A 16,306-nucleotide genomic window follows, 5' to 3' on the forward strand; every position below is an offset into this window, starting at 1 on the left:
GGGCTTAGAGTTTCCTTGGGACAACCTGGTCCCATCCAGTCCTCTTCTACCCCCCCACCCCCACCCAACATGAAGTAGAATAATTCTCTTTGAAACTCCATCCATAAATCTTTTCTTGTCTTAAAAATTACTGGCCCATCATGGAACAGAGATTGTCAGAATTAGTGCCTCTTAGCCTATCAGACTAGGCTCTTGGAGGGGTTGTGTTCACCATAGATTTGTCCACATTTGGAGTAGTGCCTGGTACAGAGTAGCTCACAATAAGCATTTGTTGAATAATTTTTTAAAAATCTAATTCAATCCTTTCATTTTACATGTAAAGATCTTGAGGCCCAGAGCAATTAATTGGGATGCCCAAGGTTACATAATTAGTAAATGGCAGTGCCAGGACCCAAATGCAATCCTTTCAACATATACCAGTCAGGGTCCCAGCAGGAAACAGTGGCTCTCTCAAGTCAGGATAATTAACTTGAGGAAAGTTTGATACAGGAACTATTTACAAAGATGTGGGATACTTACGGGGAAACCACAATGACTAATGGGGGGGTGGAGGGGGGAGTGGTTACCTGAACCAAGAAGGAGAGTCCAAGGGAGGGGACTGCATTGGAGGAGGGGGATCCAACCAGCTCTGCACAACCTGACTTCATTCCCTTCCCTCCCTCCAGTCTCCCTCCAGGGTTCCCATTGGATAAGCTGGACAGGAAGCCAGAGGAGGAGGGAGCACTACAGTCAGTCTCATAGGCAGAAAGCAGGATGGAGCAGGTTAAAGGGTGCATCTGAAGTGGCACAAGAATGATACCCACCATCTCATGCTGAGATGCCTCTCCAGGGGATCATCCAGGCAGTGAATTAATGAATTAAGTAAACATCTCCTGGGGCCCATCTGTCGGCCAGACTTTATGCTGGGGCCACCAGGCTGTGCTTCCTGTTCCCCCAAAGCCATCTCTTTGCCTGCTGCCCTCTATTCTCTATTACAGCTTCATCTATTACAGTCTCCCCAGAATATTTGCTCTCCCAGCATTACATGCGGTCCAGCCAGTGTAGTGTGATCCTGCTGGGTAGAGTTGCAAATACACCAAGGTTTGTTTATTGGCTGCCAATAAAAGAGGCTACAGGAGTGTGTTTCAGGATGGGTCCCGGAGAAGGGCCTGGTTGTGGAGGAGGATGGAAAATTGCCACTGGAGGGAAGGAAGGCAGTGGCGTGAGGCTGGTGGAAGAGCCCAGAGGCAGGTGCACCCCTTGTCCACGAGCTCAATGGGGCCAGCAGTCCTGACCAGAGTTCACTGCAGCACATCCACCTAAGATGTTAGATTGCGGGAGGAAGAAGGCTATACTATTGGAAATAGGGCCACAAAAATGTGAGAAACAGGAGAGCTGGGGAAAGCAAGGGTATGTAGGGCCCTTCACCTACCCCTACTTCCTGAGCAGATTCCCAGCAAAGAGTGTGTGCCAATGGCAGGAAATCCCACACATGCCTACTTCAAACAGAGGGGGAAGAAGACAGCAGAATGGTGACAAAATGCATGCTTCAGGGGATGTTAGGATTCAATAGCTCTGATAATTTGCCAGGCAGCTGCACTGCCAAAACTTGTAGAATTGGCCAAGCTTCCAAACGACCTCCTGGGACACATGTATTCAGAGCTCCAAGGTGTCATCTTCAAGTCCCAGGGAGTGTTTAATTAATGGGACCACAAGTTAAAGGACACCCTATTATCTGGCCCACATAATGGGAATAAGTCTTTTTTTTTTTTTTTGAAAGAAAAATCAATCATTTCTACTTCTGGGACTTCTTAATACTCTATCAATCCATTTCAGGCTATAGTAGTCCGATTCCTTTGTCTCCCTGTCTTTTCCAAAGGGAGAGAATTGCGATGGGAAAGTCATTGGGGAGGTGTCCAATTGCGTTGTGTTTGTGTTTGTGGAGAAAGGAGAGAATTCAGACCCAGACTCTTCTGCCTCCACTGAACAGAGGGAGACTGGAAGGCTCCGGAAGTATCTGTGAATGCTTTTTTCTATTTTTAAAGTTTGTATGTGTGTTTTAAAAATAGATTGTACATTCACATGGTTCAAAATCCAGAGTAAAAGAAGACCACCAAGAAAGACTCCCTCACACCCGTGCCTCTGGTCCCCGTGCTTCCATGGCTCCACGCTATGCACTCGTCTGGAATTTCTGCAGCATACACAGGCAAATACCAGTAGAGAATCATAGTTTTTCTCTTTTTCACACAAAAAGTAGCCTATTCCCAGATATATATAAATTTTAAAGTGACATTCTCCATAAGCATTTATTTCAATACTACATTTTTTTATTAGAGGGTGTTCATTAAAAGCATTATCTTGGCCAGTAAAATACAGCTAGTTGCTCTAACTTTTGTTCCTCTAGCATAGTGTGGCCGCGTAACCACGGAGGCTGGTTACACTCACAGTATGACCCATCACCTGTCTTCATTACCCAAAGGGGAGGATTCACTAGATAGATACCTAAGACACAAATGAAGGCACCACCCAGGGGCTGGGAGGCCAGCAAGCAAAGTGTAGCATCTTATGAGAGCCTTGCTGACCTATCTTCTGTGACGTCTGGCGTTCGGGTAGAAGAGGGAAGGTGGATTGAGGTGGAAAGACTTTTGATGAGAAGGAGCAAATAGGTCTCCATTACACTTGTACTGCACATGTGACAGTGGGGCCTGTGAGAACATGCACGATAAAAAGCAATGGGGTGAGGGAGGTGAGGGTGGGGCCAGAGTCCCTAAATCTGATGTTTCATCTGGGGAGCTTAAGGAAAGGCCATATTCAGAGCAGGAAACACTGTGGTCTGGCCAGCTCCACTTCTGTGCTCAAAAAGCAGGTACAGCCCTGGCTGGGTGGCTCAGTTGGTAGGAGCGTCATCCCATACACCAAAAGGTTATGGGATGATGCTTGGGGCACATAGGGGAGGCAACCAATCCAAGTTTCTCTCTCATATTGATGCCTCTCTCTCTCCTCTCTCTCTCTCTCTCTCTCTCTCTCTCTCTCTCTCTCTCTCTCTCCCTTCCTCTCTCTAAAATCAGTAAACATATGCCTGGGTGAGGATTTTTTAAAAAACAGGTGGAGACTGTGACTCCCCCTGAAGGGGTTCCAGGCCCCCTCAATAGCCCCCTCAGCAGGGGCCAAGGGTGGTGCCGGCCCATGGAGCTATGAGCACAGTGCACCTGTTGCTGCTGTGTGCTCAGGTGGCCAGGCTCGGCCCGGAGGTTTCTGCGCCCGTGCCCGGGTGTCGGACAGCCTGTGGTCAGGAGGGGATGCTTCTTCCCCCTCTTGCTCTTAGGGTCTGGGGAGAGGTCTGCCCAAGGCTCTAGAATACAGTGTGAGGTTGGGGGACGAGGTGAGTGTGGGGGCTACATTGGAGGGCCGTGCAGTTGGAGGGCTCTCTCACCCTAGCAGGGACTGTTTTCCTGGCTCCGACCTTGGCTGAGCTTCCCCAGTTTCCAATGTGGCTCTTTGACTACAACAGCTGTTTCTTTGGACACTTGCCAAAGCCCTGTCTCCAGCCCTGACCTGTTTAGTCCAGTGAGTTGCTGTTGGTCCTGCCTCCTAGCTGGGTCTCCATAGCCTTTTGCCCCCACCCTGGCCAAATTTTGAAATAAGCAAATGGTCCTTAGGACCCGAAGCTTCCAGATCTACTTGGATCCTCAAGTATCAGGTTCTTTTTCAAATCTGCCTATTAGTTGGCAGTCCCAGAAAATCTTTTTTTCCTGAGATCAGCTCTTGCCCAGGACTGGGTCTGGCACAGGTCCCCACCTCCCTTCCTCCTGCCCACACGCGGACAGGGTCCTGTCTCACCCCTCGACATTGTCTTGCGCGTTTGCAGCACTCCCCAGCCAACCTACCCTACCCTACCTTATATGGTGACTCATCTGACTTTACTCCCTCAAATTTAACTGTCAAGTCCAGGAAGCGAATAAAGAGAGACTCATAATTTGGGAGGAAAAGACTGTAACGTCAGCAGTGCCCTTGAAAAATACTATAAATAAGTCATTTTAATTATATCCTCCTTCTACCAATAACAACCGTCTGTAGTCTTATCTTCATAATGCTCTCACATGACAGCAGATAAGATTCTCCAGCCCTGTTGTTTGGGGAAGATTACGTTTCATTTCATGTTTAATTGACAAGCTGTACTCACCGTGGCCATTGCTAGGGAGATAGGAAAGCTGCTCGATTTTGAAGAGATGATAGAGGGCTTGGGAGTAGAACAAGGGCCACTTGATGGCAAGAGTCCTTGTCTTTTGGGCTGAGGTGTTCCTGATCCATCTTCACTCTTAGCAGCAGACACATGGCTGCCTTCATGATTCTGAGTAACATGCCACCACCAAAAACAAAGCAAACAGTGCTGTGATGACCTCTCCCCTTTTCTTTCTTTCTCTCTGAAATAATTTTTATCAGAAAATGTTGTCTCCCTTTTCAAGATGTTTGAAAATTGTGATACATAACAATGAAAGAGGCAGAAAAACGCCAGTGTCTGCGTCAAAGGGGCTTCTCCTAAGTTTGATGTGACTCGAGGAGGTTAAGTGCAACTATGGAAACATAATTAATGCTATCAAGACCTTGACTCGAAATTATGTTTAGAGAAGAATATAAATGTCAGTGTGTCTCGTTTTGAGAGGACACCATCTTATAAATAACGAGTAACTCTTTCAAGTCTATACAAGGTATTTTTTATTATATTGTTAACTGGCCAGTAAATGAAGTCAAGTTACCTCCCTTTACTTTTCTCAGATTCCTATTCCCCAATAAGTGAGTATAATTTTCTCCTTCCTTTTTTAAAAATACATTTTTATTGATTTCAGAGAGGAAGTGAGAGGGAGAGAGAGATAGAATGATGAGAGAGAATCATTGATCAGCTGCCTCCTGCACTACTAGGAATCAAGCCTGCAACCTGAGCTTGTGCCCTTGACTGGAATTGAATCCGGGGCCCTTCAGTCCACAGGCTGATGCTCTATCCACTGAGCCAAACCAGCTAGGACAAATTTTCTTCTTTAAAAAAAAATTCATGCCCCATCTTTAAGGCAAAAAATCTATTTTTATTTTTTGTGACTGATTTTATGGCATTTAAATATGTTAGCATCACCTCTTCTTCCAATTTACTTAACTTCTACACTAATGTTATGAAACAAATCTGCCCTATTGGTAGCTGAAGCATGAAAGAAACTGCTTTCTTAGTTTTTCTGGATTCCTAGAGGCAAAGATACTTTCTTATCTCAGAAATATAGCATCCAAGTCACAGGCTACTGATGGGATAAGATGCATTTTGTAAATCAAATGGAAAATCTTTACCTTTGTGCCAGGGGTTTCCACCACTGGCGTAAAGCATAACTTGGCATTTATTTATTTATTTTCTTTCAAAGATTATTTTATCATTTGAGCATTCTATTTCCCCAAATGTCAGCTATCTCCATTTAATACTTCCAGGACTAAAATACAATCACCATCTCCCTGATTCTCATTTAGACTACAGTTAAGAGAGTAGCACAAATAAGGCTTTTGATCACAGGTTAGTTGGGGCAAGATGCTTTAGTGTTGTGGTTAAAGTATTAATAATTCAATTGTTTGATCTTATCATATACTACTGAAAATCACCTTAATATTTTGTGCTGTGTTTATTCAATGATTGAATTAGTCTCTAAATACTAAGTCTATTACCTTCTAACCTTTTCAGGTGACATGAAATACACACATTTTTTATCTTACATTGTATAACAGATTTTAAAATACTTTCTTAACACCAGAATTCTGTCATCTTTCTCTCCTTTGAAAATGGTGAAGGAAAACAATTTCTCAGAAGTTGAATAAAGGTAAGTGTTTTCAAAACTGCTTTTCTTCAGGGACACTGAGCTCTTTGTTCTCAGAATACGGTGTCATTTCACAAGTGTGGGAACTCTAGATTCTAATATTACTTTTTTCTAAAATAATAACCATATGGTGCTTTAATGATGAAAAATAGCTCTTAAAAGTAGAAAGAGATCTGTATGAGAAAAGAAAGCACAAGAAAAGATATTCAGCAGGCTTTCTAGCTGTACGTTTTCACATGTTAAATGCTGGTGCCTGAGTGACATTATGTGCATAGAATAAGTGGGTTTTGCTGTTAACGTGGTTGTTTGAAGAAGCAACTAGAAGAAAACACATTGGCTTTGAGAAAAGTAATTACCTGAGGAGTTGTATTATTGGTTCCCAACCTAAAGATGAAAGAGAAACATCAAGAAAATTACTCACTCTTTTCTACCCTCACATGCAAACCTCCTCAACCCAGCCTTGCTGGGAAAGCCTTTTTCTGCAAATAGTTATACCTGAAGTGTTTTAAATGTAAATTGATAATGGAGACTTTTCATGGAGCAAGCATAAAAGCTGACTACTTAAACACCTAAAATCCCTTTGGTTCTATTTCTAGAAATAGAAAAATGAGAAAATGAGAGCATCTTACCTGTGATAACTAAAGATTTCCCTCCATTTGTCAAGAAATGAAATTTTCCTAGTTATCTCCTCCAAATCCAGCTCCTGGGAGCTTTGTTCCTGGTCCAGGAATGCCACAGCCATTTAGTTATATAATGTACAGAAATGGAAGAAGGAAGTAGTTAAGATGGGTGAGAGGTCTGGCAGTGGAGAGGTGTGGTGGCTGTCACAGGTGGCCAGGTGAGAACTGCTACCCCTACCTTTGACCAGCAAGGAGATCACACCACAGTTGCTGCCCTGGGCTCTCTGTGAGCCCCTGTTATCAGATCCTGATGAAACTTTCATTAGAGGTGGAATACTTTGTGTATTTTTGTTCACTGTATAGATGCCATGAATGTTTAATCCAAGACTCAGATTTATAAACAAAAGGATTGCAATTACTTATCTGTATCAAAGCAACTGGGATACTTTAATTGATGAGAGATGCATGCTGGTGGAATGTGATACTACCTAGTTCTGTAGTGCCTCTAGGAAATATTAGTGAACAGAAAATATGCAGCCAAAGAGGGTAAAAGCCACCCTGTTATAGCAAATAACTCTATCAACTACAGTTGTGTAATATGTAGGCCAAAGAAAACACAGGCCAACAGATATTTGATGTAGATTTTAGTACACAGAAATCTTGCACACAGTTTGTAGAAGAACTAGCTTGATTTGTTTAAGGGAGAAACAAATTGTAGTTGTAATAACAGAAATAATAAGGAAGATTGATGGTTGTGATAGTTAATTTTATGTGTCAACTTCCTAGGCTATGGTAACCGTTTTTGGCCAAACACCAGTCTAGTGTTACTGCAAAGGTATTTTTTACATGGTATTAACATTTAAATAGATTTTGAGTAAAGAGGATTATTCTGCATTATGTGGGTGAGCCTCATCCAATCAGTTGAAAGTCTTAAGAGAAAAGACTGGGGTCCCTAAAGGAAGAAGGAAGTCTATCTCCAAACAACTTTCTGACTGGAGCTGCAGCATCACCTCTTCCTTGGGTCTCCAGCCTGCCAGCCGGCCCTGTCAGTATATTTCAGAATTTCCAGCCTCACAATCATATGAGCCAATTTCTTAAAATAAATCTCTCTCTCTCTCCTATCTTATTGGATCTGCTTCTATGTAGCACCTTGAGTAATACAGTGGTGTTCATCAAAAACAAACTGGTGCCCTAGCCAGTTTGGCTGAGTGGATAGAGCATTGGCCTGTGGACTGAAGGGTTCCAGGTTCGATTCCGAAGGGCACATGCCTGGGTTTCAGACTCAATCCCCAGTAGGGGGCATGCAGGAGGCAGCCAATCAATAATTCTCATCATTGATGTTTCTCTCTCTCTCCCTTCCTCTCTGAAATCAATAAAAATATATTAAAAACAAAACAAACAAAAAAAATGGTTACCAGTAAGTATTCTTGTCTTTTCTGTCTTAGTTGAATACTAAAATTGAACCTCTTCAGCAGGAGGTCATCTTATACAATAAAGAGCTAATATGTTAATTAGACTGAACAGCTGAAGGACCTTCCAGACGACCTTCTGGATGAAGCCATGGTTGTGAGGGCCAACCAGGGCTGCTAGGGCCAAGCCCCTTGCACGAATTTCTTGCATCGGGCCTCTAGTTTTCTCTATAAACATTTTTGATCATGAGTTTTGTAAAATCCTGGGAATGCTAAGAGGTCAAAGAAAAGAGGTGCTTTGGATTTATTATGACTCAAGTGGTCAGGGCTGAGGGGACTGCTTATATATAACATTGTAAAAACCTTGAAACACAGCAAGTCACTACATAAACCAGAGATGAATTTAGGTGTCCACAGTTTTGCCTGGGTTTCCAGTTTTTTTACACCTTCAGTTTCTTAAGCTAATTTTTGGTGATTGTTTAAACACTTCACAGATCCCATAAGTTTCCACCAGATTTAGTATTTTTATTGTAAATATAGAGGGCATAAAAATTCTAAGTTTTCTCCTTTTTTAAAAAAAGCTTTATTTGTTGTCCTCTTTATAATTTTATAGTTTTAATGGTAGTATCAGCATTTAATACTTATTGCTCCCCACAGTATAAAAAATATAAGAACTTACTGGATTTTTGTTGTCAAATAATACCATGGTCAGAAATGTCTATGAATTTTCTATTCAGAAAGTCATATTAAAAATTAATTCTGGCCTGCTATTTAAATTATTTAACAACCCAAAGCTAAGAAAATTATTAAGAGTTATTATTAAATATGTGTATTTTGGGCTATGTCTGTGTCTAATTTACAGAATTCTGTGATGGCAGAAGTATAAATCTTAATGATTAGGCCACCTACCAATAAACCATTCTATTGTTTCAAAAAATAGATTTGGGGTTCAATAAACATATTTTGAGTATTTCCTGTGTGCCAGACACTTGGAGATGCCAAGGCAGGTAAGATGTGGTTCATGCTCTTCTAGTGGAAGAAACAGACACATGCAAAAAAGAAAGTGCTTCGTGGACAGTGGCTAGAGGACTGTGGGAGCTCAGGGGACAGGAAGAGAGAGAGAGAGAGAGAGAGAGAGAGAGAGAGAGAGAGAGAGAGAGAGGAAGAGAGAGAGAGAGAAGAGCATGGCTTCTGGGTCCAAACTCTTAGTTTTGAATCATGGTTTCACCTCCTACTAGCTTTATGGCCTTGGACAAATTATTTAATCTCTCTATGCCTCAGTTTATTCATCTGTGAAATGGGCATAATTTCTTACCTTTACTATATTGAGACTTCTTCTAATCTATGAAAATGGCATATCACTTATTTAGACCTTTTTTATCTTCCCCTTGTTTAATTCCCAGAAATGGGATGCCTGAATCAAATATAGTAATTTTAAAGACTTTGCTACATATTGTCAAATTTCATCATTGTTCTTGAGCATTCCTTGCTAAGCCCCTTTTATTCCTTTTATTCCCGACTTAGAATTCATGGTCCCACCCCTTTCAATAAAGAAAATGCTGACTTTACTTCCCTACCTTTCTCTCTCTTCTCAGTTAGATGTTGATAAGGGCTCTACAGATGGAAGGGCTGGTCTCTGGAATACACCAACATTTAAGCACATCAGAGGAAACCACCATTTTCTTGGGCATTTTGTCCAAAGACTTAGAGTAGGAGTCCGGGCTGTAAGAAGTGGGGTGGAAAGAAAAAATGGGATTTGGGGGTACTGATCCAGATCTGGAGGAATAAATAGGGCAGGGAGGGATACAGAAATATGTCAAATCTGGAATTGCCCCTTCAATATTCATAATGCCTTGCCTCCACCACATGACATATGAAATCACCGAAAACTTCTGTCCTAAAACTGCCCCTGACACATCAAAGGCTTGGGGTAGCAATAGGCCTGCAGGGGCAAAGGGAAAGAGCAAGGACAAAGCAGGGGCCATGGGGAGGAGGGGAGTTTTGCAGCCATGTGGTTGGTTGGGGGGGTGGGGGACAGTAGAGACTGTTCCCTATAAAGGAAATGCACTGAGTAAGTGCAGGAATCTGTGCCTTAACCCATCTGCTTTCTTTGCTGATATTTTGAAAAAAATAATAGCTCTGATTTCATGAGAAAAGCTAGTATTTATTCCAAACTTGGAAATTGGTATGTAAAAATTTAATGTTATTAACATTTTCTGTAGTTTCCCAGAAAGCTATGACTGATCTTTATAATCATTTACTCAATTTAGTCTTAAACTGAGATTTGAAAAACGTTGGGCTTGCCAGCATTTTTGACTAGCTTGCAAAATTATCCCCAACCCTTTTCCTTGTTGTTTTCATATGATGCTTCATAAACAGAAATTGGAAGCAGAATTTTAGAGCCATTGATTTTTTAAAAAAACAACAAAATCTCATTAGTGTTTAATTAACCTTACCCCTGAAAAACTCTTCCTTAGGATTAAGTTAAATCCTTTATGCTTTAATTATCATTCATTTTCTTTACTTCTACTTTTTGTGGAGATGAAAATTTCCTGATTATATTCCTTCCAAAAAGATTTCTGCCAATCCACTGGAAACTGGAAGATGGCTGATATATTCTCCTTTTGCTCTTTGGTGTCGGGGAGAAAGAGGGTGTCAGGCCCAGGATTAAATCCCAGGGCCTCCTCCTGACTGTGTAACCTTGGAGAAGTTATTTAGTCTCTCTGAGCTTCATTTTTCATATTTTCTTTTACTTACCTCAGAGAACCAAAATGAGTATTATTTATGTGAAAACTACTAACCTTTAACCAATGTTTTCTTGCCTTTTATATGTTAAAAATGCTCTTTTATAAGTTTTATTTTTCCTGCCTTTATATATGTTAGGGGTTGCAGCCTGGGCCAGAGATAGAGCTAAAAGTCAAAAGTCCTAAAGTGATATTACTGGGGCATCGGTCCTAACTCAATCCCCTAGTTACTGGCTTCTGTTGGTCACTTAGCCACTGGTGTGAGTCCCAGTCCTCGTCTGAAAGGCCTAAAGACCAGTGTGGTCTGATGGAAAATATATATTTGGTTATTGTCCCCAGTGCCTGGCATAGAACTCCTAAAATCCTTAGAATTTCCCGAGTTGCAAGGATGATAGGATTGTCTTTTGTTCTAATGCAGTGTGGCTGGGCCCTCGATGACTTCAAAATGAGAGCTGGTCACCAGAAAGACCATGTCTTGATGAGAAGCCTGACATTTTCAGCCCCAGACCCCAATCTCTAGGGAGGAGAGACAGGTTAGAGGTTGAGTTCATCTCTAATGGCTGATGATTTAATCAATCATGACTATGTAGTGAAACCTACATAAGGACCCTAAACAATGGGATTTGGGGAGCTTCCAAGTTTGTAAACACATCCATGTGCTGAGAGGCATACCCCAACTCCACTGGGTCCAGGGTTGTATGCTCTGGACCTCATGCTCCCTGTATCCTTCTTCATCGGGCTGTTTATTTGTATCATTTATCACAAGGATATGCATAAGCAAAGTGGCTTCCTGAGTCCTGTAAGCCATTCTAGCAAATTACTGACCTTGAGGAGGGGGTTGTGGGAACCCACAGCTTATGGATGGTTGGTCAGAAGTACAGATGACTTGATGCTTGCTACTAAAGTGACAGCAGTCTTGCAGGACCAAGCCCTTAAACCTGTGGGGCCTAACTTCAGGTAGTTAAGAAAGGAATTCAATTTTAGGACTTCTAGTTGGTGTTGGAGAATTAGAAAATTGGTTGGTCTGGGGGTGAAAAACAACCTCTCATTTGGGGGTCAGAAAGAACCTGAGAACCAACATTTAAAGTACATGTCCTGGAGTCAGATTATTTGGTTGGGAATCTCTGCTCCTTCACTGTATTAGTTATTAATTGCTGTATAAAAAATTACCCCAGATTTAGCAGCTTAAAACAACATATTTACTATTTCACGGTTTCCGTGAGTCAGGAGTCTAGGCATGGTTTGGCTGGTCCTTTGCTCAGGGCCTCACAAGGCTTCAATCAAGGTGTTGGCCAGGCCTTGAGTTCTTATCGAGGCACAGGGTCTGCTGCTAAGCTCACATAGCTGTTGGCAGAATTCATTTTCTTGTGAGTATAGAACTTGTTTCTTCAAGATGAGCAGGAAAAAGGGGGTCTCTGATGCTTCAAGTCTGATCTTGGGGGAAGCCCAAGATCTCTTATAAAGAGCTCACTTGTTTAGGTCAGGCCCACCTGGGATAATCTCCCTTTTGATTAACTAGAAGTCAAACTGATTAGGGGTCTTAATTACATCTGCAAAATTTCTTCACTTTTCCATATAACATTTTCACGGGAGTGATATCCCATCACCTTTACCTTTTTCTGTTGGCTATATTCAGATGGTCTTTCTTGTGTGTTTTGGTCTTTCAAGGCATTGGTCAATTTTATTCAGATTATCAAATTTGTGAGCATAGCGTTATTCATAGTATTTCTTTATTATCCTTTCATTTCTGATATTAGTCATTTGTATCCTCTTTCTGTTTTTTCTTAGTTAGCCTGGCTAGAGGCTTATTGGTTTTCTTTATCTTCTCAAAGAACCACCTTTTGGTTTCATTGATTTTCTCTATTGATTTTCTGTTTTTTATTTCATTAATTTCTGCTCTAATTTTTATTACTTATTTCCTTCACCTTACTTGGGTTCAATTTACTCTTATTTTTGTTAGTTGTCTAAGGTGGAAACTTGGATTGTTACTTTTAGATCTTTCTTCTTTATAATATACTAGTGGCCCAGTGCACGAAATTCATGCACATTAAAAGGGTATTAATTAGAGGAAATATTTTAACCCTTTTCGGTCCAACCTCAAGGCTGACTCGACAGACCAGGCACTAGGAGCAGGTCCAACGTCGAGCAATAAGAACATTAAAAAGTTCAGCATTCAATCCCGTCAATTAATTTGGACCAGACTGTTTGAATTCCAAAAATAACATTGGACCGCAAAGGGTTAATATTGCTCTTTGCCCTTTCTCTATAATAGAAGTGTCAGAGATGAAAGAAAATTAGTAAAATGTATATGAAAATCTTCCTCCTGTCAGAGTCTGTGGTGTGCCGCAGGACCCAGAGTCAAGTCCCCACCCATCTGCGGCACCTCAAAATCACACGAGACCCAGACCCAGCTGGTCCCACCTGCATTGGGCGAGATCCAGACCTGGCCAGCCCCACCCTTGTCAAGCCCCGCCGGGGGTGGTGCACAGCCTCAGGTCCCCCATCAAGCCCCACTGGGTGGGGGGTCAGCCTTAGGGCCCCTGTCAAGCCCAGCCGGGTGGTGGGGGCACAGCCCCAGGTCCCCTGGCCTGACACCATGTCAGGGCGCGCGGCCTGAAGTCCCCCGGCCCAGCACCGGGGTTGGGGGCGCACTTTGAGTTTCCCTGTCAAGCCCTGCTGGGTGGGGGGTTCAGCCTGAGGTCCCCCAGCCCCAGGGTAGGGGGCGCGACCTGAGGTCCCCAGGCCTGGGGCGGGGGAGCAGCCTGAGGTCCCCTGGTCTGGCATCGGGGCAAAGGGTGCAGCCTGAGGTCCCCTGTCAAGCCCCACCGAGCTGGGGGCACAGATTCAGGTCCTCTGCCCCTGCCCAGCACCACGCAGCCTCAGGTCCCTGCTGACTGCTCGTTAAGGCTCATTACGGGAACTTGGCCTCCACTGTGGGTGCAACCATCTTGTGTTATGGAAACCCCACCTCTGCTGTGGGCACCGCCATCTTTTGTGATGGTGTGACAGTCAATTTGCATATTCCCTCTTTATTAGATGGGATTTATTCAATGCTATAAATTTCTCTCTAAGCACTGCCTTTGTTACATTCCACAAATTTTGATGAGTCATGTTTCATTTTCATTTAGTTCAAAGTATTTTTAAATTTATCTCGAGGTTTTTTTTTGATCCATGTTTTATTTAGAAGTGTATTGTTTAATCTCCATATATTTTGGAATTTCCCCATTATCTTTCTATTATTGATTTCTAGTTTAATTTAATTGTAGTCTAAAAGCAGAAGCTGTATGACTTCTATTTTTTTTAATTTGTTGAGTTTTGTAACAACTCTAAGAGGTCAACCATTCAACCAGATTGTGTTTTATGTCCAAAATTGTGGGCCTACATCTTATAGTATGTTAGGTGAGTTTTATGGCCCAGAATGTCTATCTTGGTGAACATTCCATGTGAGCTTGAGAAAAATGTGTATTCTGCTGTTGTTGGATGAAGCAGTCTATAGAGGTCAATTATATTCAGTTCGTTGATGATGTTGAGTTCAACTGTGAAGTCTCCAGCTAGGATAGTGGATTCATCTATTTTTCCTTGAACTTCTATCAGTTTTTGCCTCACCTTTTTTTTTTTCTTTTTTTTTTTTTTTAGAGAGAGAGAGAGGGAGGGAGAGAGAGAGAGAGATGTGCGAGAGAAATGTTGATTGGTTGCCTCCTGTATGTGCCCCTACCTAGGATCGAACCCACAGCTTGGGTATGTGCCATGACTGGAAATCAAACCCGCCACCTTCTGGTGTACAGAATGATGCACCAATGAACTGAGCCACACAGCCAGGGCTGCCTCACAAACTTTGATGCTCTGTTGTTAGGTGCATACGCATTAAGAATTGTTATGTCTTCTTGGAGAATTGACCCCTTTATCATTAAGGTGATACCCTTCCTTATCCCATGTTCTGCTGATAAGAAGCAAGTCAAGTACAGGTCCCACCAACATGCTAGGTGAGAGTATTATACCAAAGCGTGATTTGTTGGGGGTGGGGGTCTCCCAAAGTGTGTTCACCACATCTACATACTGGCAGTGATCTTGGGCCAATCATTTCACCGCTCTGTGCCTCAGTTTCTACTCTTGTAAAATGAGGATAATAATTTTAACTATCTTATTAGGTCACTATGAGGATTCATTAATTAATACCTCCGAAACTTTTAGAGCAATGGCACATAGCTGTTATTTAGGACTTTTAGCTGTTTCTCTTCAAAACAGGGATAACAACTCCTGCCTGGTTGCCTTTTTATAGTTATTACAAAATCCAGGGGGATGCGAGGTCTCTGTCAATTGAAAAGCACCACACAAATGGAGTGGTTACTGTTTTAGAGCTTGTCTCCCTCATTCTTTAAAAAATGTCACTTTTCAACTACTGTCCTATGATGGTGCAATGACACGTAGTTATCTGTTTGCATTTGTGGAAGGAAGGAAGTGAAGGCTCTGCATCACGTTGGTGCTTTGAGATATTTTCTGCCTCAGTTTAGAGGCAACAGAAAGGTCATGGAGCAGTGATCAATGAACTATGGACTCGCAGAATTTGCTGTGTAATCTCATGGAAGTCACTTATCCTCTCTGAGCCTGCAGAGGTTAAAAAAAAAAAAAGGCGGGGGTGGAGGGGTGGGAGGGAGCTAGTTGGACCACATTAGATACACTTCAAATAACCCCTTTAGTGTCTACCTTCTCTGATTTTGGCCTCATTTGTCAACTCTACCTAACTCCACATGAAATCTCTGACTTGGGCCCATGAACCCTCGTCTACTTACGGGCTGTTTGTGGTATGTGTAATGCTTTGTGCTCTCTCCACAGACCTCAGATCACCAATTTTCTATGGATCCAAGAAAGCCCTTTAAAGACAGCAGAATTCATCCTCAGGAACATAATTCTAGGAACCAGAAGCAAAGTAATGCTAACTCAAAAGCAGGAAAATTAACAAAAGCTCCCAGTAATGAACAAGGTTCAGAAAGGTTTGCCTAATGATCACCTCCGTAGGGTCTAAGTAGGAACACTTCCCTTCCCTCCTGTCTCCCTCACACCATCTGTTATTTATGGCACACAGTGAGTAACTGCTATATGTGACCCTTGTTGTTGGTGTCAGGGACAACACTGTGCATTGCAGCTTTCTTTGCTTTCTTCCATCTCATGGCAGCTGTGGCTATAAGGTTGTGTCTATCCTAAGATAGTAGACCAGGATTTCTCAGGCTCTTGTAACTAAATATAAACAAATCACTCACCCTCCCTATTGGGAAGTAAGTTATAAATAAGAAGTTGGAGCAATCTTTCATCAGAGACACTGTGGTTACTAGGAGACGGGCACTGCAGTTGAGCTCTCTGTTGTCATTATGTATCCACATGGCATTCAGTATAATCTGTGGTTTTCTGTCTTTAGCCTTTCAAATAGTTCTTCAGTTTCCTGTTTTTGCATATTCTCCTTTTTGGCCTGTGTCATCAACTTGCTGTGTGACTTTGGGTGAATTAATTCACCTCTCTGGTTTTCAGTTTAATTCTCAGTAAAAGAAATGAGAAGATTGGGCTAGATCCAGGATTGGAAAATTTTGACCCACAGGCTAACAAATCTGGTCTGCCATCTGTTTATGTAGGGCCAGAAAGCTAAAAATGGCTTTTACATTTTTAAATGGTTGAAAACAAATTAGAAGAAAATAATATTTTATGACACTAAA

General features: G+C 42.1%; 1 protein-coding gene across 1 annotated transcript in view; it reads right to left on the reverse strand.

The window, feature by feature from the left end:
- MINDY4B (MINDY family member 4B) overlaps positions 1 to 6,570 on the reverse strand; it is a 44,426-nt gene extending 37,856 nt beyond the window's left edge. The window contains exons 1-3 of the mRNA XM_014462239.2: positions 6,458 to 6,570; positions 6,185 to 6,212; positions 4,163 to 4,330 (exon numbers count right to left, since the gene is read on the reverse strand). Of these exons, the coding sequence (XP_014317725.2) occupies positions 4,163 to 4,330; positions 6,185 to 6,212; positions 6,458 to 6,570 (309 nt within the window). The remainder of the gene's footprint in view (positions 1 to 4,162; positions 4,331 to 6,184; positions 6,213 to 6,457) is intronic.
- Between the last annotated feature and the right edge of the window lie 9,736 nt (positions 6,571 to 16,306).

The sequence above is a fragment of the Myotis lucifugus genome, unplaced genomic scaffold, assembly GCF_000147115.1.
Source record: "Myotis lucifugus unplaced genomic scaffold, Myoluc2.0 scaffold_175, whole genome shotgun sequence".
NCBI classification, from domain to species: domain Eukaryota; kingdom Metazoa; phylum Chordata; class Mammalia; order Chiroptera; family Vespertilionidae; genus Myotis; species Myotis lucifugus.